Source organism: Neomonachus schauinslandi, chromosome 6 (assembly GCF_002201575.2).
Source record: "Neomonachus schauinslandi chromosome 6, ASM220157v2, whole genome shotgun sequence".
Lineage (NCBI taxonomy): Eukaryota > Metazoa > Chordata > Mammalia > Carnivora > Phocidae > Neomonachus > Neomonachus schauinslandi.
In genome coordinates, this window is record NC_058408.1 from 14,957,100 (window position 1) to 14,979,640 (window position 22,541).

At 38.0% G+C, this 22,541-nt stretch overlaps 1 protein-coding gene across 1 annotated transcript in view; it reads left to right on the forward strand.

The window, feature by feature from the left end:
- The first annotated feature begins 1,474 nt into the window (after positions 1-1,474).
- USH2A (usherin) overlaps positions 1,475-22,541 on the forward strand; it is a 710,400-nt gene continuing 689,333 nt past the window's right edge. Inside the window, exons 1-2 of the mRNA XM_021698433.1 lie at positions 1,475-1,959; positions 5,991-6,156. Of these exons, the coding sequence (XP_021554108.1) occupies positions 1,475-1,959; positions 5,991-6,156 (651 nt within the window). The remainder of the gene's footprint in view (positions 1,960-5,990; positions 6,157-22,541) is intronic.

Consider the following 22,541-nt stretch of genomic DNA (forward strand, 5'->3'; position numbering starts at 1 on the left):
CATTTCCAAATGCAACATTTAGAAATAACACCAGCTGCTCCTCATGATGTAGCGAAATGCCTGCTTAGAAGAGGGTCTCCAGGGGCAAAGAAGGCAGCAACAACAGAAACTTACATCCACCGACCAAGCTTCTAGGGCATCAATATATTAAGGTTTAGAATTCCATTTTGCTCCCCAGAAAAGAGAAAGAGAGAGCACTAGAAATTACTCCTTGTGTTACTGTCTGATAGTGGTAGATCATTTTGATTCCATGATTAAATGGATTGAGGTGCATGAAAGTGGGGGAAAGGGGAGGGGCACAAAGGGGATTATAGGATAAGGTGTACTGCTACTTTAAAATTATGCATGCCTGGCCCCATCCAGGTCCCTCCCACTGCTTGAAGCACCTGCTGAAAGCTTGGGGAGCTCAGTTCCAGGCGGGCCACCAAGCAGACTGCGCTCTGAGTTTCAGGTAACCAAGTGTTTGTCATGCAGAATACTCTCCTTGGGCACCCACGTCTTCCTTGCAGCGTTCCTGCTGCTGTGGCCTATTTGCTGAGAGTAACTCAGGGGTTACCACAGCGTTGCCAGGCAACAGGGGACAGTGGTCCTGTGAAGAACCATTTGTCACACTGAGGGGACTGGTTGAAATGCAATAAAGAAATGGTAATTCAGCTTATTTATCAATACAGTTACACAGTATTAGGGGTCCATATTTAACCTACAAATAAGTAGTCATATGAGGAAACATGAACACAAACGTTTGCTAAATACTAAGGCATAGGATGGACAGATGGTGTTGGGTTTCTAATCAGCTTTACTGTGAGCTTAAAGTTGCTGCACATGCTGGGATGGGGGGAAAGGCCCAAAGTGCTTTGGCAGCTTTATTTCGGACATCTGTAAGTTAGCTGTGTGCTACGACATAAGGTGTATGTGTAAAGAAAATCTATGCAATTCTTTTCCTTGCTAAGTAGATAGCGCTAATTCCCTGGGGTAGAGTAGTCATCTGAAATTACTGCGTAATGAAATATAGGCACAGTGTATCTGCGTATAACTATATACATAAAGCTGGTTGTCCTGTGGACTCTTCAAGAGTCTGATTTGCCCCACAAAAGGAAGATAGTTACCAAAAGAAGAAGTATTTTCCTCTGGACAAGGTACTTCAAAATGTTTTTTCTTTGAGAAGTTCAATAATGTTTCTTGTCAGGGGCTCAAAGTCCTCAGGCTTTGGATGAACTTATATTTTAAAGATGTAGCAGCTTTTGCTTGACACTTTGTTTTTGCTTCCCAGACACCAGCTGCTTCTCATGTCCTCACCTTTGCTAAGGACGTCTCTGGTATTACCTCAGTGTGAACACGTATCTGCGGTTTCTGGAAAATGGAGTATCTGAACGTTACTTAAGGTGTCCTGCTTCAGAGCGTGGCTGGCGAGCGGCATTGGCCTTATTATTTATTTAGGAATGTTTCACCAGGAGGAGCATGCTTTTTTGTGAACATGCATTGCCTGGCTCTTTCCCTGGGCTTCCGCTTCTTAACCCACGTCCCAGAAACCTTGCTCTTTGCGTATTTCGCTGCCATCTCCTTGGCTGACTCGCAGGGTCTCTTCCCAAGGCTGGAGAATGTGGGAGCTTTCAAGAACGTGTCCCTTGTGCCAACCCAAGCGACGTGTGGACTCCCAGACCGAAGCACTTTTTGTCATAGCTCTGCTGTTGCTGAGGGTCTTGGGTTCTGTACCCAGCGGCTTTGCATTCAGGATTGCCCCTATAGATCTTCACCTGCCGTCTACACTGCCCTGTTCTCCACAGGCCTTGGGAGCTGCGTCACGGTAGACAAGCATGATCTGTGTCCCAACTGCCAGAGCAATTCCACAAGCTTTATTTTCGGAAATCACAAGAATTGCTTTTCTTCTCCTCCTTCTCCGAGGCTGCCGACATCATTTACTTTAGCTGTGTGGTTGAAACCTGAGCGAGGATGTGTAATGTAAGTAGTAGAGTGAGTGTAAGCTTTCCTAGGGTCCTGGACCATCCGTAGTGGTGAAGATTATTGCAACATGAATTCTGAACTAGAAATGAAGGCTAACCCTGGAATTCGTGCGATTGAAGATCAACTCCTGTGTTATAGTCTTCTTGTTCAGGTTTACATTCCAACCTTTCCCCACTAAATTTAGAAGTTTTTCTCTTTCATGGATGAAGTGAGCCCTCACAAAAGAATATGTTAAATATTTTCATTGCAGGCAGATCTGTTTCCACGTCTCATTTATTTTCCAGCCATTGAGCGAAAACTTTGGTCTTAGAGGCTCAGCCAGGCTCAGTGTGAGTTTTGACGTGTAGGGGCTAGTGGCACAAATAGCTGATATTTTCTAAGTTTTGATCTAGGTTATTTATTTATTTATTTATTTGATAGAGAGAGCGAGAGAGCACAAGCAGGGGGAACAGTAGAGGGAGAGGGAGAAGCAAGTTCCCCGCTGAGCAGGGAGCCCAATGCGGGGCTCGATCCCAGGACTCTGGGATCATGACCTGAGCCGAAGGCAGACGCTTAACCATCTGAGCCACCCAGGCGCCCCTGATCTAGGTTTTTATAAACAACCTGCTCCTGCCAGAGTAGAACATTTTCTTTCTTTCTTTAAGATTTTATTTACTTATTTGACAGAGAGAGACACAGCGAGAGGGGGAACACAAGCAAGGGGAGTGGGAGAGGGAGAAGCAGGCTTCCTGCGGAGTGGGGAGCCCGATGTGGGGCTCGATCCTGGGACCCTGGGATCATGACCTGAGCCGAAGGCAGATGCTTAACGACTGAGCCACCCAGGCGCCCTGAGTAGAAAATTTTCATCAGGCAGATAGCTCTCCAAGGGCTTAGGACTGTGTTTTATTCATCCTTATTTTCCCAGGAAGAGATGTTTGTTTGACTCATGGAAGATGCCCAATCATATAAGTTGAATAAATGAATAATCCTCTAACTCTGAAAAGATAACAGCTTTTGGTGCTTTACCCTGTGGTGTTTTCTGTTAGGAAATATATAGGTAAGCATGGAAGATTCCCAGAAGCTTTTATGCCATTGATCACAGTAGAAATGCCTTTGGTGAATTTGGACTGGGGCTTCCTTAACATTATTTTTTGTTAGTCTATATAATCACCTGTTTTTCATTCTGCAACAGTTTCTAAAACTGACGTCCCATGTGTTTTCTCTCAGTTTTTAGAGCCAATCTGGAGATTTGAATAAGTAAGGAAGTTTGGAGGCATTTTTTGCTTATCTTTTGTCTTCCTGTAGGGGCTTTTGGCTCTTCCCTTTCTGACAGTTTCTTTGTTTGAGAGTGTTGGCCAAATATCTAAAAACTCGTGAAACAAACCAGAAAAGTCTTATAATCTCATAAGCAAATATGACTTAAATGTCTTTGGTGTTTAGTTTTAATTTGCCAAGTGAAAGTTGGCATTTTTCTTCACTTGGAGTGAAAATGATCACAAACCATTTTTTTTTTTTTTTTTTTTCCCCTAAAAGCAAACCCTTTTTTTTTTTTTTTTTTTTTTTTTTTTTTTACTGTTTGAAATGTCAGTAAATCCAACCTACTCAGTTTATGTAAAGAGTATCCAAAGAGTCTTAAAAAAAAATTGTTGACAAATATGGCTAGGAAAAATTATTTTTTCCCCCCAATTTTTTTCCATGGGATAAGTCTCTACCAAATTCTTCTTCTATCGGTATCATTTTGTATAAATAAGACAGAGAAGGTATTGACAGAGGCAGTGGTACTTGGTTTACGGTCTGGAGAGTTCCATGCATCAAGGTCATTTCCATTCTCAAAATTAAAATAACTATGGGAATTGGGGGAATTTTGAGGTGTTTGCATGAGATAAGTAAAACAAACAAAGCATGGATTATCCAATTATTGTTTATCCAGGAGCAGAATAAATCCAGTTCCTAAATATTTTGCTACCTGCCTTCCTCTCCCATTCATTATCTCCCAAAGCTAGTATGTTTACAAGCAAACAAAATAGCAAGGAAGATAATCAATAACATATTAAGAAATGCATTTTCAGTAAGCTTGGGAAAATAAGCCTGCATTTGGCAAATATATTCTTGAGTAATGGTCAAATTTAAACTTGTTGATTTAAACTCAAGAAAAATGAGTAGAGGCGAACTCTTCTTAGGTTGTTTGAGACCTGGAGACCTGGAGGCAAGGGTGGGGGGTGGGCGGGTCAAGAGACAGTTCTTTCATCCCAGTGATTTAGAAATATCCATCCACCGGAGAGTTAAAAAAAAATCACAGTAGAATTTCTATAAAGCCATATTTCTACTTTATATAAAAACTTTGTCAACTAAACCTATTTGCCTGTGTTAAAAATATCCTTGTCCTCATAACTTTATCACTAGAAAAATGTACAAAATATAGGAAAACCGTGAAATAGTAACTAGTAAGTGTTCTCCAATCTTATTTTCACCTCTCAACTCCAAGAAAGAATACATGTAAGGGAGAAGGGACAATTTGTGGAAAACGTGACCTTTAAGGAAAGTTTGAAAACCTCTTTAGCAATAGTTCTTGGTTGGCCTCACCTTATCTTTGTTTCTTTGATGCTGTTTCTTCTCGATTTGGTCTTTGACTCCTTGGTTTTTAGGGCTGGCTGTCTATATGGCTCTGCTGTTCTGAGAAAACTCATGAGCTAATGGGAAGACAGATGCATTATGCCATTAACTAATGCAGCACAGTGTGTTAACTGAACACCAAGGAAGGCCACTTAAGCAACCCTGAGCCAGAGAGAAGGTTCCAGGATCAGGCATAGTCCTGGCGATGCCTGAGCTGAGTAGGAGGCAGCTGGGTGAAGAAAGGGACCCAGACTCCTCCAGTACCTGGTGAAATTCTCCTCCCTGTTGAGTTCTTGTTTGTGAGATGCAGGTTGATGAGCATCTTTAAGAGCTAGTTACTCGGGGAGATGTTAATGGCTAATGTCAGTGAGATTTGTCTTTAAATAGCAGATCTTTGGGAATAATCCACTCAGGAGGCTACTAGCAAGCATTCATCATATTCTCTCTTCTGCTAAGAAGTTGAATCATTAAATTGAAATGTGATAGAGAGGAATGAGGCTTCGGTTCATAGCTGTTTCTGTTCAGTGTGTACAGAGTGGCCCAAAACATGCAATCATACAATCAACATAAGATAATTTATATGAAGCATAAATTAACATAGAAAATAAACATGTATAAAAACACCATTTGTCGATTTAAAGGGATGGGAACAGTGTGCCACTATGATGAGGATAGAAGTGATTTTTTAAAAATAACTTGGTAATTGGCCTGACGTAAGACCTAGGAAATTTCTGAACGTTCTTCTATTTTATCAAAATATTATTTCACTGTTGTCTTTAGACGATTGTATGACCTTTCATCCAAGATCATCAATGTCCTCTCAGTGCCTCAGTTGGGCTGTGTGGCCAGGGAGAGCTCTTACAGACCCTGGCTTTGGCTTCTGGCCAGTTGGTGAGGAAGGAAGTAGAGATTGCAGTTGTCCATTCTCCATTTCATCATGGGAATTCAGTAGAACGATTCTGACTTCAGGGCTAACACTTTCCAGTCTTCTATGAACACTAAATTCTCTTTACATTATAAAAAAAAAAAAAAAAAAAAAAAAAAGATTTGCGCAGATGACTCAATCCCCAAGCAGGACATAGTGTCTTGTGCCACTTCCTATAAAAGAAATAGCAGAAGACTAATGAGCCAACAGGCTAAATGCTGGTTTTGCTGGATGATTCAAGCACTTTTGTTTCCATTATGAATCTCTAATAAAGGGTGTTGAAGTTCTGGGGAATATATTGTAAATAAGAATTCTATTTTTTATTGAAATAAAAGGGCTTCTTAATTGGAGTAAAACCTGCTCTTAATATAAGGGCATTTAGGCACTTATTCACTAGGGGGCCCCTCTGAGTGGAGTTTGGGGTTATTTTCACACCACTGTAACTGCACAATGCCTTAGCATGTCTTTTGGTTGGATGCTGACCTTTTCTCTCTTCTGGTTGCTTTCTAAGGTGTGTTATAGAAAAGACGGCGGATGGGCAGATTGTGTTCAAACTTACAATATCCGAGAAAGAGACCATGTTTTATTATCGCACAGTAAATGGTTTGCAGCCTCCAATAAAAGTAATGACACTGGGGAGAATTCTTGTGAAGAAATGGATTCATCTTAGTGTGCAGGTGAGTAAAATAAAAAATATTTAACGTTTGGTTAAACACAAGGATCAGTCTTCCTGTCTTTCCTTTAAATGGCATCTTCCCACAAGGTCTGAAGCAGTGCTTTTAGATTTCACTTACGTGTAAATGACAACTAAAGAAAAATAACATTTAAATGACTAGTGATGTATCTCTTGATATTCCAGCAGTTCCCCCTCAAAATTGCTGTGAAAACTCCCACCAAAGCTTGGGACAATGCTCTTTGGGATGATAACATCCTCCGGAAATTTTTGTTTTATTTGTTTAGTGTATTTTGTTGAAAAAATGTGGCAGGGCTCTCTCAGTGCCTGGTACTGCTTTTACTGGTTATGGCACCATGAACCCTCCTGCCTGGTTGTTAACAACTGTCTCTTCCAGATCGCATCTGATGATGTGAATAAAATTTGGTTGTTACATTAAAATGCTGACCTTAGAACTCATGAACTTTACACTTCAGACGCTCAAAAAGTGTTATATGATTACTTTAGTTGTCAGCCACGGTTTGTTTTAGCCTTAGAAGCTGTTAAAGGCTGAGATAACGGTGCGAAATCTGGTATTTTACAGTTCCTGGGAATGGAGACGGAGTTTATCCTTTCTTTTCCTCAGGGTCCTAGAATGGCCCAATGCAGCCAAAAGCTACTACCCTTGGCTGTCATACCAGAGGTCCAATGTGCAGCCGTCCCCGTCCCAAGTGCTCCCAGGAGTGGCTGAAGAGTGGTTCATGCAAACCCCATTCACACTAGAGGACAGTTGCACCCTCATTCTTATTAGGACAGTAATCTTTGATGTCTCACATTGTTTTTGCAACCTGAAGCAGTTTGGAAGTAGACTTCCTTTGCGGGCCTTGGGAATTGTTATCTGGGTTTTAAAGTTTATTTCAGCACAGATATCATTCTTGAGGATTTCAATACACTTTGTACATATCCTTGTTTTGCCTGATTGTAACTGAAATTCCACCATGTCTTGGCATAGTAGTACATTAGAAGCCTTAGGAAGAAAATTTAAAATATGAGTGCAGAGAGGTGACAATGATTGATTTCTATAGGAAGATATTATTGGCAGAGGAATATCCAATCAGTGTGTTTTGCCTTATCTACTCAGCTTTTACTCAGAATAGGAGTTTATCAAATGCAGTTGGCAGTGAGCGACATTTCCATAGTACTAGGTTTGAAAGGCTCTGTAAAAGGGTAAGTCATGTCTGGTTTTAAGGCCCAGTGTATAGCACATGATGGGTTTAATATGGTTGTGCTTACCTCTCATTTTCCGGTAGTTACAGATAGGGGACTAATTTGTTCTGTATCTTGAAATTGTCCATCCCACCCACTGACCAGTGCAGCAGAATTAGGTTATAATGTTAAAAATATGGAAATAGAAACTGTTGAAGAAAGGGAATCTGCAGAAGATGTCACATAGGTAACGTTTGTTGCATATTTTTGTATCAACAATGATAAAAAGTGTTTTTCACTTCTCTTTATTTTGCCTTATCTGTGAAACTGTGCCATGTTTTGGCAGGCGGTAGTGCATTAAAAGCTTTACAAAAGAAAGTTTAAAATCCAAATGTGAAAAGGTAACCATGACTGAATTACTCTCCCGGGAGTAAAATGCTCTTAGAGTGCCTATTGAAATCAGCATTATCATTTCAATACATGTCAAATATGAGTCATTTCCTAGTTTAGGCAAAAATTTCTTTATAAATCTTTAAATCTTTTCCTTCTTTCAAGAAAAGGTTAAAGTACTTGTGATTTAATGAGGCTGCTTTATTTCATATCTGTTGGACTATCAAGAGAAAACTTGTCCTTTCCAATTTGTGTACTACTTTTTAAAATTTATTTTTACATAAGTTTTTCCCCATTCTACATGGTAAGTTAAAAGGACGGAACAATCCTAAAACATTAGAAAAACTGTATAGATTAGTCATTTGTTCACCTAGCTTTCTTGGTGCATTTGGGTACAACCCAGCATTATGAGAATCTGGATTCATTCAAAGGAAAATTAGTGATTATTTATTCTAAATTGGAGATCTGCATAGGGTTCCTTTAAATTGGACACCAGCCTGAATACATTGAAGATACTATGAAATTTGTAATAATTCATTTTATAGATGTCTTAAAAGGAATGTGCTCATTCTTTCAAGGTTGCTATAAAGTAGTGGGGAGGACAAGAGATCAGATGTAGGGATAATTTATTCAGGTAATGCTACTCTGTAGTTTTAATGAAACCATTTGACTTAGTTTCCTTACTTATGTAAAAAGAGGTTTGAACTAGGTGACAAAGGAGGCTTCCTTGAATTCCTTCTGAAGTCACATAAAAAAGTAAGTGGAGGCACAGTTGGAGTTTAGAAATCTCTTGAGTTTTGTAGGGTTGTCTAGATGGTAAGTGATCGAGCCAGCTCTGTGAGCTGACCATCAAGCTTGTGCTTTTTTCTGCTTCTCCATGCTGTCTGGTATTCATACAGAAACATTTTTGGTAGATTTTCTGGCCAATATTGAGACAAATGTAGCTTGTAACTCTTTCACTGTATAACTGCAAAGAATATATTTTAATATAAAATGTAACTTACTGTTGCATTATTATATCGTACATCCAAATTCTGTTTGATTTGGGGATTAGAGACTTCCATCATGCTGGGCATAGGATAGAACACATAACTGATAATCTGGTTTAGTCTCATTTCAAATTGCAAGTCTAATTAATGTGAATGCATATTTTTACTCATCCTCCAATATGGCCACACATCAATGTATTTATATGGGGTGTGCATGCATGTGCGTGCATGTGTGTGTGTAAAAATAAAACATATACCTTTACTTATAAAATTTGCTCAGAAACCAGAATTTAACTTAACAAATGGCTATGACATAAAATTAATTAACAGATCTGACCTTACACCTTACCTCAGACAGTTCACTCAGTATCAGCTTTCCATCAGTAAAATGAGAATTTTAATTTCTCAAATTCAGAAAAAAGAAATGAGTTTTAAATAATTAAATCCCTGGGCAAAAAAGATGCCAGGAAGAGCCAGACATACTGAACATTGGAGGTCTAGTTTCTTAAACAAAAGATGCCAGATGTCATAGTAATGGATCTAACAGCTTTTATTCAAGAACTAGCATTTTGAAGCTTCAACCTGTTGGAAAATGATTAGTTTTTAAATTAATATTCATTCAGGGACTTGAATCTGACACGATTGCCAATTTAAATTTCACTTTGGGGTTTAATATATTGGCTATTTCAAATTATATCAAGCTGAAATTCGTTATGTCATATTTTTTGTACTAAAACTGGAAAAAAATTATTCAGACTTTTTATTATCAAATGGGGAACACTGATAACATTAGCAGATTTTTTAAAGCTTGGTTTTCAAATTGAATCTATAAGCACGTGCTTATAGTTATTGTAAGAGATCTCTTTTGATTTTCTTTCTTAAAAAACAGTTTTGAAATACATAAAAGAGTTTTACTTCAGCAGTTTGTTATTGGTTGGGGGGTAGAACAACTTGGAAGTGTATTCACATTTAGCAGCCTATCATTTAAAAGTCAAAGCTCAGACTTTCTTATGGAAAGACGGTTTTCCCTTAAGCAGTTCTATACATTTTATAGGACAAAAAGCATGAAAGAATCATTAGTATAGTAACCCTTGTAGTAATTATGCTGAAATACAGTAAAACAATTTATAATTTGCAACTGACAAAGTAGTACAACCATGAAAACAAGACATGGGTTGGCAGTGGGGTTGCATGCATTTTCTGTGCTCTTTCGAAGGCTCTTTGATACACTGACAGTTCAAGAGCCAAAGATGGTTCTAGCCACGGTGAGGTGAAAAAGAGCAGTTCTAATCTAATACAATGAAGGAAAGAATGCATGGTAAATCAAGTTTTAGGAATCAATAGATGAAGAATAGGGGTTTCATAATCACAGTTTGTTCATGAAATATGTTCTTTTGATTTATGTATTCAATCTGAAAAAAGAAATCTATTGATAGTTCTGGAGAAAAAGAAAATGCAATTTAACACTTGCTGGAATAGATAAACCAACTCTCTCAATTAATCTCTGGGGTATATGCCCGTGTGCGCATTTTATAAAGGTATTCCATGTCTCTGTTGATTGAAAGAGCATAGAATGTCCATGCAACCTGATGGAAGCTTCCTCCTTCAGTTCAATAAGCTTTGTGTGCTGGGATTCTCATGGGAACACCACCTCAGCCCTCACTCCGAGAGAATCCCAATCCATATTGTATAATACTTCCCATTGCTTTTAACTGTAACTGTTGATATGTGTGGATGCAGGTGTCAAATGTTATTATATGTGCAAAGTCTTCTGTTTGTATCCAGCTGCTGAATGTTGCCCGAGTTAGTTGACTAGTTTTAGTTATCGAAAACTAACTGAATATCAATAGAATTTACCAAATTATATTTCAGAATTAGTTAAAAATGCTGATAATAGTAGTTGCCATTTTTGAGCACTGATTATGTATACTGTATTAAACATGGTATATGCTTAAATTTCAAATGCTAACAATAGTTCTGTGTCATTGGCTTGTCTCCATTTCAAAGATGAGAAAAATAAGCCTTAGGTAGGTTAAGTCAGATTTACAGCCTGGATTTATAATCTCTAGTTTTTCTGACCTTTAGCTAAAAAAATAAATAAATAAATAAATAAATAAATAAATAATAAATTGCCATGAACCTAGGTCATTATGATGATCTAAGGAGTAAAGTTATTTGAATCCTCTTACCAAAAAGTACAGGAACTGAAGACACATCTGTAAAATAAATATAAATTATTTTTGTGCATATTTGTAATGTAAATATTTGTAATGCTTCCCATATTGGCATGATTTGTACAAATAATTAAAATTAATGTATTTTACAACTATATCCTCATTGAGACAAATGGTTTAAATGTACAACAGAGTGTAATTTTATATAAAGTTCTGCTTAATATGTCTCTGGTTTATGGCAGTCAGGAACGGAACGACTATAGTGGGTTAAAGAAAGAATATCCCACTTACCCCATCCTGGTCACCAGATCCATGATGTACAGAACCAAGGCATGTTATGATACAGTAGAAATAAGAGGAGGATTCTTCCCACTTGATGATGGAGAGACGTAAAACCATGCAAGCAAAAATTATTCTCTGTGCATTTTTGCACGTGACTTTCAGTATTTGGTCAGAGGCGAGGCTTTAATTTTTGACATTTTACTTAAATTGTGCAACCCTCAAGAAACTCATGTAACTCCTTGAAGTGTTAGATACCCATTACAAATATGGAACAAAGAGAAACACAGCCTATTTGGTTTATACCATAAACGTGACGTGTAAAGACAATAATGTCTGATAAACCACTTTATCATCTGCTATGATGGAGCTTACAGTCTATTAGGAGAAAAAGACAATCACACCAATAAGAGCAAAATTATAACTGTGATATGTGCTCTGGGATCATATGAAGGACAATTTGATCAAATCACTGAAGTCAAGGAAGGCTTACTTGAAGAAATTACATTAGACATGTGTATTAGTTTTCTAGGCCTGCCCTAAAAAAAAGGTCACCAACTGGGTAGCTTAAAACAACAGAAATGTATTATTACACAGTTTTTGAGGTTAGAAATTTGAAATCAAGGTGTCCACAAGGCCATGCTCTCTCTCTCTGAAAACTGTAAAGGAGTATCCTTCTTTGCTTCTGGCTTCTGGTATTTGCTGGCTATCCCTAGCTTTTAGATGTCTCACACCAAATCTCTGCCTCCATTATCATGAGGCTGTCTTCTCCCCTCGTGTGTCACACTGTCTTCTCTCCCTATAAAGATGCCGTTATATTAGATTAAGACCCACCCTAAATCAGTATGACTTCGTTTTAACTGATTGCATCTGGGAAGACCCTATTTCCCAATGAGGTCCTATTTATGAGCCCTGGGGATTAAGACTTCATCTTTGTGGGAGACACAATTCGGTGGGTAACAAAATGTATTCAGTAAAATGCATAGGATCCAACTAGGCAAAGAGAGGGGAGAAGGACATTCTATACATGCATAGCAAATAGTGCAAACACCCTTTTATAAAAGAGAGTATGTTGCATGCGGGGAACAAAAAGGCCAGTGTGGGTAGAAGACAGCAAACTAGAACAGCATGTACAATAAGCCAGAACCGTTGGAAGAAGCTGTATTTACAGAACATCGTTGACCATGTTAAAATGTTTTCAGTGGGACTCTATTGAAATGTTTTAGGTAGGGAATAGGTGATGGGGGAGGAAGGAGAAGGAGGGGAAAATATATGACCTAAGCAGATGATCTTCTCATAAAAACCCCTTTGGCTCCTATGAAGGAGAACAGTCTGCGTGAGGACAAGATTACAGGGTTGTTAGGTTGTGCTCATGTTCCCCAGTGAGATAGAAGTATGCTTTGAACTATAAAGATGATAGCAGATATGTAGAGAAGTGGTCAGGCTTGAGAGCTGTTTGGGAATTTAAAACAAAGGACTTGCTGAAGGAAGAAATTGGAGGTTAATGGAAGGGAGTTGTGATAAATCCCAGATTCCTGGCTTGGACAATTGCGTGGATACGTTTCATTTGCTTAAATAAAAACACTAGAAGAGAATCAGATTTTTTTTTTAAGATTTTATTTATTCATATGAGAGAGAGAGAGCACACAAGCAGGGAGAGAGGCAGAGGGAGAGGGAGAAGCAGACTCCCCGTTGAGCCAGCTGGGAGCCCTATGTGGGGCTCCATCCCAGGACCTGGAGATCATGACCTGAGCCAAAGGCAGATGCCCAACCATCTGAGCCACCCAGGTGCCCAAGAGCCAGATTTTTGGTACTTGGCATATATGAACTAGAATTTGGCTCAGGGCAATAATTCTCAACTATAGAAATCATTAGCATCATAGAAACTTTAAAAAAATATTCTGATGCCTACACTCCATTATGTCTTCATTCGTCTGGGTGAGGGCCAAGGATTATCTCTCCTTCCTTGCTCAATGGGTTAAAGTGTATAACAAAATAAGATAATCTGAATTCCAGACAGGAAATGATCATCTCCAATTCAGGTATGTCAGGAAACATGAATAAAGAAGGTAGGGTGTGAGGGGCGCCTGGGTGGCTCAGTTGTTAAGCGTCTGCCTTTGGCTCAGGTCATGGTCCCAGGGTCCTGGGATCGAGCCCGGCATCGGGCTCCCTGCTCAGTGGGAAGCCTGCTTCTCCCTCTCCCACTCCCCCTGCTTGTGTTCTCTCTCTCGCTGTCTCTGTCAAATAAATAAAATCTTAAAAAAAAAAAAGTTAGGGTGTGAGTTAACTCTTGAAGCTAGATAGGATTTAAGTAGGTTGAGAAGAAGAGGAAGGAAAAGTTCAGTAGATCAAAAACAGGGGAAAAATGCCTGGGAGGTGAAAATAGCAAAAGGTTTTAGTAAGAGTGGGGGTCTGAGTTTCTTCGAAAGAAATACATCGTGTCTTAAATGAAAAAGGCTGAAAAAAACCATAGGTTAGAGGTTTACATAGAGCTTGGAGTTTGGTTTTTTTCCTCCTGACAAGCGACCCATTTTTTTTTTTTTTTCCCACCTGTTCCTAATCCAATCTATTTGGTACTGGCAATTAGTATGCCATTGGTATATAAACAATGCATAGACACACACACGCACACACACACACAGGTTAGCTAATATGAACAGAAAATCATCACACATCACATTATAATGTGTACCTTTTACAAATCTGAGTGTTATCAGTCTAATATTTCATAGCAAAAATTTAAGTTCGGTAAGACCTTTTCTATGGAAACACCTCCAATCAAGTTCTAAAGCAAGCCGTGAGTAAATAAATGTTTAAACTCAGAAAATGGTCTTTGAAGAAGTTAGCAATTTTTCTTGCTTGAAAATGGTTGATTCTCTGTCAGTAGAGCTAATAGCTATAAATATATAGCCTCCAGCTATAAAATACAAAAGGAAAATACATATGAATATTATCATACACATTTATTACATACACTAGTAAAATTGAAAAGTGCTATCAAAAGAGTATTTTCCAGTGTCTACGTATTTGTTTTCAACAATCTCTAGTCTTGAAAATGCCACTATGGTAATCCTGTAAAATTTGTAATGGTCAAAATTTGATGGTAATGCTTTTTAAAACCTATATTATTTAATGGAATTGTCATTTATATTATGTCACTTTCATCTAAAAGCCAAATATAATAAGACGGATAATTTGTGATTTTTTTTTTTTTGAGGATAGGCATTCTTGTGCCCACAGGGCTAACTGATGGCTTCAGTTATACATGAACAATTACCACTAAAGAGAGAAAGAACAGTGTGCATATAACCTAGGGCAGAATTGGGCCTATGGTATGTATCACTTGGTAATGGAATGGAGAATATGACTTTATTTAAACATGGACTTTAATAGTTTTATTTTCCCATACTGTTTCCCTTGGTATTTCTCTCTCTCAAATATAACATTCAAGTGTTTCAAGCAGCTGCATTGCTCTGGATACATAATAAAGGCATATGTTCAAGATACCAGTTTAGATATCTATAAGCCAAAAAAAGAATAGTTAAAATTAAAACAAATTAAAAGAACGTTTCCAAGAATGGAAAGGCTTTAATAGGTTTTTTAATCTTCTAATTAACCACAGCAGTGAAAAAATACTGATATTTATAGATTATTTATATAATTGTATATATTATATTATATAATTGTATAAGTGCTAGTGTCAGAAAAAGCGATCTCATTCTCTTCTCCAAAGATTGCATGAAATAATCCTTAAAAAAATTGAGTTGCATATTCTAGAGGTAGAAAAGTAACTGGATCAATTTTGTTTATGCTTAGCGTTCATGCTTCTCAATCTGGGGAGGGCGAAAAGAATGGAAAAAAACGGGGAGAAGTGACAGAAGGCATTTGTGTTGCGGTGGGAAGGATGAGGATAGAGAAGAGTCCAGGAGCCTGGGGAGGAGACTCAGTCTATGTCAATTTCACTGTGGCAGAGGTTGACCAAGAAAGTTTAGATTATGGACATACATTATGTAACTTTAAGTTGTTTGTTTTCTGGGATGCAAATCCCTTGTATCATCCTAATTGGATCAAATCTATCACCTGTAGCCATTTTGGGGGTGTTGGCACTAAGGAATTTATAGAAAGGCGTTGGCTTCCTTTTTAATGGCCAGGTGGATATACATGCTTTCCACTTGTCCCTGTCACCACCACTCTAAACACATGGAGCATTGTGTCTCATTGCCTGGTTGCTGATGGGTGGGGTCGAAGTTTAGCTCTCCCTTCAATACCTTCCCAGGGAATGTGAGCCACCTGCTGGCACCACACTGTTGCTTCTGCGTGGTGATGTATTCTGAAATGCTCACTGAGCCCCACTGCCCCCAGGGAGGAGAAGGCACATTCCTGAGTCACACCACTTTGTGGCTGTGGGGTGGGAGTGGACACCGAGCTTTCTGCTGGTCCCTGTTGACACCAAGGGAAGGAGGAGTGGATGTTCAGCAATGCCCTCTCCTAGCACCTCATTGATGCCAGCTGTAAATGGCGGCTCAGCTTCCCACAGGTCCAATTCACAAGGAAGTGAAGAGGGCAGTGGAATATTGCCTGACCCTAACTCATACAACATGCTTCAATCTCACTAGTACTAATAGGGATAGAGGCTCAGCTCCCCACCAATCCCTGCTTCCTTGAGGGAGGTGGGGTGGGAACTGGAGTATAGACCAGCCCTGATACATAACCCTGCGTTCATTCTCTTTGCTGTGAAGTAGGCTGGAGGCTCAGCTCTCAGCCAGTCTCCCCCGACACCAATGATTGGGAAAAATAAAGTACCAAACAGCCCTGACGCATGCTTCCTTGTTCAGTCTAACTGATGCTAGGCAAGTGTAAATGTCCAGCTGCTGATGGGCCCTGACAAGGGTGGAAGGAAATGCAGTGCTGACTTGTCATGTTCCTCCAATCCAGAGGTCCCTAAGTTTCTTGCCACCTTCTTCCCACCTTGACGAGTTGTCCTATACTTGTTTCTTGTGTTATGCCCACAGTTTTTTTTTTAATTATAGAGAGAGCATCTGGGAGGACTAGAGCATCTCCATCTCTGTCAGAACCAGAAGTCACAGTGTTTTCAGTAGGACCTTGCCCACAATTTTTTAATGCCTGTGGCTATAAACTTCATTATATTTAAAACACATTGGCTAAAATGATGAGAAGTAAGGAAGAATCTTTTGTAAAATGAATTGGATATAGGAACGAAAAAGCATCTGACCAGCATATTGTCTAATATGCTGGTCAGATATTGCAGTCAATTCTAACAAAGCTAGACATGGTCTTGTTTACAAGCAAAAATCTGGCATAAAATTACAGCAGTGTTCAGATGTGCTAGCTAATTGTTAAGTGCCGATGAGAAACCTGTGCATGAACATTGCAGATTCTTGCAAAACTTTTTAGCAACTATTTGGTCAAAATTGCAGTTAAAAGATAAGGTTGAAATTGTTTCTGCACCCAATATCAGACTGGTTATATGTAAAATAACCACTTAGGCCAACGAGGTGTGTCCTTTATTGCCTGTGATTACTGCAACTCTAGCTCCTGGCAGAGAGCCATTCCTTTCATGTGGGCAAGTAGAAGATTAATTCTCAATTAGAAATATAGGCTTGATGCAAGGGCAACGTTTAACTTGGCATCAACGCATCAACATTTCAGCTAATTTACCTGACCGTGAACACTTCAGGGGAAAGAAAAATTGCTAATGTTTCATATGAAACAGGAGAGGGAGCTCGGGGGGAGTAATGCAATTTGTACTTGTTTTTCTACTTTATTTCCATTAATTTTGGCAGGTATGTCTTTTTGAAGGAACTTTAGATGTGGAAAAGCTACTTACAAACCCTCAAGACTTGTCTCTTTCTGTGTTACAATTGCCGTCACCTCGGTGCATATTTGATGTGTGAATGGGGAAAATAGTCATTAGGATGCAAAATGATTATCATTATTTGCAGATCTCATGACCAGGAGTTTCTTGTGTTAATATAAGTAGTTTGATGTTCATTTGTAACATGTGTAACTGGTTCATGTACTGATTAAAATAATAAGCAATGCTTGATCATGGTTAAAATAAATACCAAGGATAAACTCTTCTATTAATTAGTGAGAGCTTATCCAAATTAGCATCTATAATTATGAGCTGTTGTTAATTTTTGTTGCAACCTATTAGATATACTGTCCTAAATCACTGACACTTGTGTAAATGAGCATTAATGATAGGTGACTTATTTTATGAATGTACAGTGGATGCTTCCATGGAAAATGTATACAATGAAAACACATTTTAGGTAATATTTCAAATAGAATCATAGAAAATTCATGTAGAATTTTGGATTTAGCATAAACAAAAAGATTAGGTTTGCTTGTTGAGCCTAATACTAGAAACCAGAACTGTGTCCCCATGCAGGAAGGTTTTGATTCAACGTTGCTTGCCCTCGGACTCATTTCTGTATGGCTTTCTGTTTCCCTGAGTCACGTCGCATGTCTTTCTATTACACATTTTTGATATAATTCTTAAACTGATTCAATCTTATGTGTTTGTATAACAAGTGCCAGTGAAAGTAAAGTTATTGCTTCTTGATATTGAAATACCCACTAGTGTATATGTATATAGATGTGAAGCGCTTGGAAACAGAATAAGTGGAATGCATAGAAATTACCCCAAGTTTGGATTTTGTTTGTATTCACATTTTTATTAGCATATGTCACATTCTTTTTTTTTATAATTTATTTATTAGAGAAAGAGAGAGAGAGCGTGCATAAGCAGGAGGAGCAGCAAGCAGAGGGAGAGGGAGAAGCAGGCTCCCTGCTAAGCAGGGAGCCCAATTCGGGTCTCAGTCCTGGGATCATGACCTGAGCCCAAGGCAGACGCTTAACGGACTGAGCCACCCAGGCACCCTGATATGTCACATTCTTGAAGAGGTTAATTGCTTTGGGGAAGGATTTCTCAATCAGCACTACTGACATTTTGGACAGTTCTCTTTGTGGGGGTTGTTCTGTGCATTGCAGGATGTTTAGCAACATCCCTGGCATCTACATACTAGATACATGTAGTCCGTGATTAACAGAGTTCTGCAACCTCCAAATATTCCTTTGTGTTACTCTTTTATAATCACTGCCCTTTCCCCACCCTCCCACACTGTCAACCTCTGATTTGTTTTCTGAATAAATATCTAGGAGCAGAATCACTGGCTTGTATGGTATGTGTATGTTTAGATTTATCAGAAATTGCCAAATTTTTTCCAAAGTTTTTGTATCATTTTGATTTCCCAGCGGCAAAATGTAAGATTACAGTTGCTTTGCAGCCTAACCAGCACTTGCTTGATATGAGAAAGAAAGAAAAAAAAATTAGTAAGAATTGAAGTTTATTTCAGGTTTTCATTCATGATCTGTAAGAGATCTTTCTTTTCCTTTCCTTTCTTTATCTCTTATCCATTCATCCATTTATCTTAGCCATTTTTCTGATAGATATTTGTCTTACTGTGGTTTGGTTTTGTATTTTCCTGATTATTGATAACATTGAAGTTCTCCTGCATTTATTTGTCCTCCATGCATCTTTATGGCGAAGTATTTGTTCAAATCTTCCCATTTAAAAATATTTTGTTCTTTGTTTTCTTATTATGGAGCTTCAGTGGCCTTTTATGTATTCTGCATACAAACCCTTTGTTAGTTATTTGTTTTGCAAATATTCCTCCAGTCTGTAGCTTGTCTTCTCATTCTTTCAACAGTATCTTTTACAGATCAGAAAATTTTAATTATCCAGGTTTTGACTTCCTTGAACAATCTGTTTGCTTTGGTTCATTTTTCAGAACACTCAGGTGGTTGCTTTTTGTATTTCATTCAGAGTTTTTAGTTGTCATTGGCAGGGAGAGATAGGCTGAAGTTGGTTTACTTCATCTTGGTCAGAATCAGAAGACCTATATTATGCCTTTTTAGTTTTCAGTGTTTTAGAAACATTAATCCGTATTTCTGACTACCATTTTCTATGTAAGAAAACAAAAGCATCAAAATTGATAAGTTTTTTGACCAAAAATAAATAAAAAGCCATGTGGGACATAACCAGTGTTTTAAAACCCCTAGACAAAATAAACCTTTAGAAGTTAAATCTCATTTAGTGTGTTCTGTCAGCCCCTAGAATGCAAGTTACTTGGCTTATGAACCTTATTGAATTCTTGTTAAATTCTTACCTTTGTTCTATATATTCATTTTAGTATTTTTATATATTGATTAAATTTTCAAATAATGTAAATATTTGCTGGAAGATAATTTTTTAAAATTATGAAAATAAGGTTGTCAAGGAAGCTTTTTTTTTTTTTTACCGTCTGCGGGAAAGTCTTTTGTGGTACAGTATTCTTTGGTGACACAATACTAAGTTACTTAGAGCAAGTCCACAGGATGTTTTATGGAAGATCATGTGTTGAAGTCAGGATTGGCAAAGATGTCTTCTGCCACTGTATGTAATAGGTTGCAAAGAACCTCTGTGGCCATCTGCCTGGTAAACAGTCAAATCCTCTTGCTTAAAGCATTTTACCTTCATGAGTATAAAAGAACCTAAATGTCTACTATTGCATACAATACTTTTTAAGAAGTCTTGAGGTTACTGAAGACAGTGCACCCATGCCCTCTATCCTCAAGAAGGGGAATAGAAACAAATCATTGTGAGGTGGGGTTGACATTTTTGGAAGATCATTTTTGAATAAAATGAGATTTGAAAAATCATAAAAGTTATAGAACTCACATTTTTAGAATACTTAGAAAATAAATAAGAAAAAAGATAAATCCAACCAATGCCCTCCAATAATTTTGCTATAATACTAATTTTTTCTATCCTTCTTTTCTATCCTTTCCTTTTTTTAATGAACATTGTATCACAATTTATTTTCATGTAGCTTCATAGTTCAAGGCAGGCCTTGAAGGAAGTAATAGAGATTCCCCAAGAGAAGAAGCAGGTTGCTAAAGAAAAGAGCTAGCATGAGAGTTCAGGAAGCTGCTACATTCTGGATATAGATATATAGACATATATATAGATATAGATATATCTATCTTTCTAGGGGTTGTTCTGTGCACTGCAGGATGTTTAGCAACATCCCTGGCATCTACATACTAGATACATGTAGTCCGTGGATAACAGAGTTCTGCAACCTCCAAATATTCCAAATATGTGTGTGTGTATATATACATATATATAAACTCCAAATATATATATAAAATGTAGAAAGTTATACACTTGTCCTTATATCCTATAAAGACTTGTCCTTAACAGTGCAATTTCTCTTTGACTATAAGCTCTTTGAGGGACAGAACAGTAATTATATAACATTTAAAAACTTAAAATCCACCAATCCACCCATCTATGTCCATTGGTTCTTGCTGAGTCAAAGGTATTAAATGTATCATTTTATGAACTACCCAATGAAGAAGGTACAGATAAGGCAACTGAGGCATGGAGTGATTGAGGATATTTAACAGAGGGAGTTAGAGTGTCACAAGCAGTTTGAAGCTCAGCATGTTTTTCTTGGTTGGCAATAAGCACAGACAGAAAAAGAATAGATAGAAAGTTTGTTCAATATAGGATGAAGACCTGGAACAAAAGCAGATGGGCACCGCAGAATCTGCTTGAGAGGTCACAGTGCCCAGGGGGAAACAACTCTAAGCAAGACAGTTAACCTCCCTCACCTTAGTTCTCTTGTTGGTATAATGCAGTGCTTATGCAAACTCAATACATGTCAAAAAAGATCTGCAAAGCATTGTCTAAAATTGACCCTCTGGATTTCTTCATGCATGCCTGGTTATTATTTATTAAGATGTATTGGGGGCAAGTCTCAAATGGTAGAAAAGATAAAAGGCAGATCTGCAAAGTGAAGAGGTGGGGTTAAGCACAATGCAACAGAAACTCTTACACTAATCCAGGAGGACTTCACCTGTCAATCAAATCTATATTCATTATTTTTTTAAAAGATTAATAATGGTTTGTTAACTGAGCAAACTGGCAGCTGTTAGAGCAATGAGATGAGATCTTGGGGGCATCTATGACCATTGATGACTGACTGACCAATTTCAAAAGACGCTATGAAGGATCATAAAGTTTAGTTCCATGTGTATTTTGATGATAGTTGCATCTATATTTAAAGCTTTCTGTCACTGGAAGCACTTTGGTGTTGTCAGACTGTCTATTGGACTGGATGAGCTGCAACTTCTTGCAATTGAATGTCAATAAGACCAAAGCAATTTTGGTTGATTCATAGCACCAGCTTAAGCATATTCACTTGCACAGATTACATTTGACAGATAGTTACCTTCAGCTGAACTCTGTGGTTAGAAGCCTGGGCGTACTCTTGACAGTGAGCTTAGAGTTGATGCCTAATGTTTATTTCATATCCTGTTTTTACCTTCCTTAATACTGCATGTGTAAATCTATATTTAAATATATTCACAGCTGATGTTCTCGTCCATCCACTTGTTATCTCTGGACAGAATGCTGTAATGATTCCATTTCATTATTTTAATAAAAATAACCTACACTCATCCAGTTTTAATTTCATTAAATCAGATGAGTAATGATAAATTGCAAAGGGTCTCCTTGATGAACAATTGTAACATGATAGCCAGAAAATTCCCACGTGATGTGAGAATTCTAGCATCTTTTTTTTTTCCTTCCTACCTTCTTTCATTCCTTCCTTCCTTCCTGTTGTTGATGGATGTCTTGTTTAACTGTATTTCTTTTTATCCTACAATTTAATTTCTACTTCACTGATTTACTGAAATTTTTCTCAGGAAATATTAGACTAGGGGTTTAATTTTTGCCAAATCCTTTTCTCTATTGGCATTGCCCCATATTTGACATTGTTGATTAAACTTTTACTTCTTTTTTTAAAAATATTATTTTATTATGTTATGTTAATAACCATACATTACATCATTAGTTTTTGATGTAGTGTTCCATGATTCATTGTTTGTGTATAACACCCAGTGCTCCATTCAGTACATGCCCTCTTTAATACCCATCACCAGGCTAACCCCTCCCCCACCCCCTCCCCTCAAGAACCCTCAGTTTGTTTCTCAGAGTCCATAGTCTCTCATGGTTTGTCTCCCCCTCCAATTTTCACCCCCTTCATTTTTCCCTTCTTACTATCTTTTTTTTTTAACATATAATGTATTATTTGTTTCAGAGGTACAGGTCTGTGATTCAACAGTCTTACACAATTCACAGCGCTCACCATAGCACATACCCTCCCCAATGTCTATCACCCAGCTACCCCATCCCTCCCACCCCCACCACTCCAGCAACCCTCAGTTTGTTTCCTGAGATTAAGAATTCCTCATATCAGTGAGGTCATATGATACATGTCTTTCTCTGATTGACT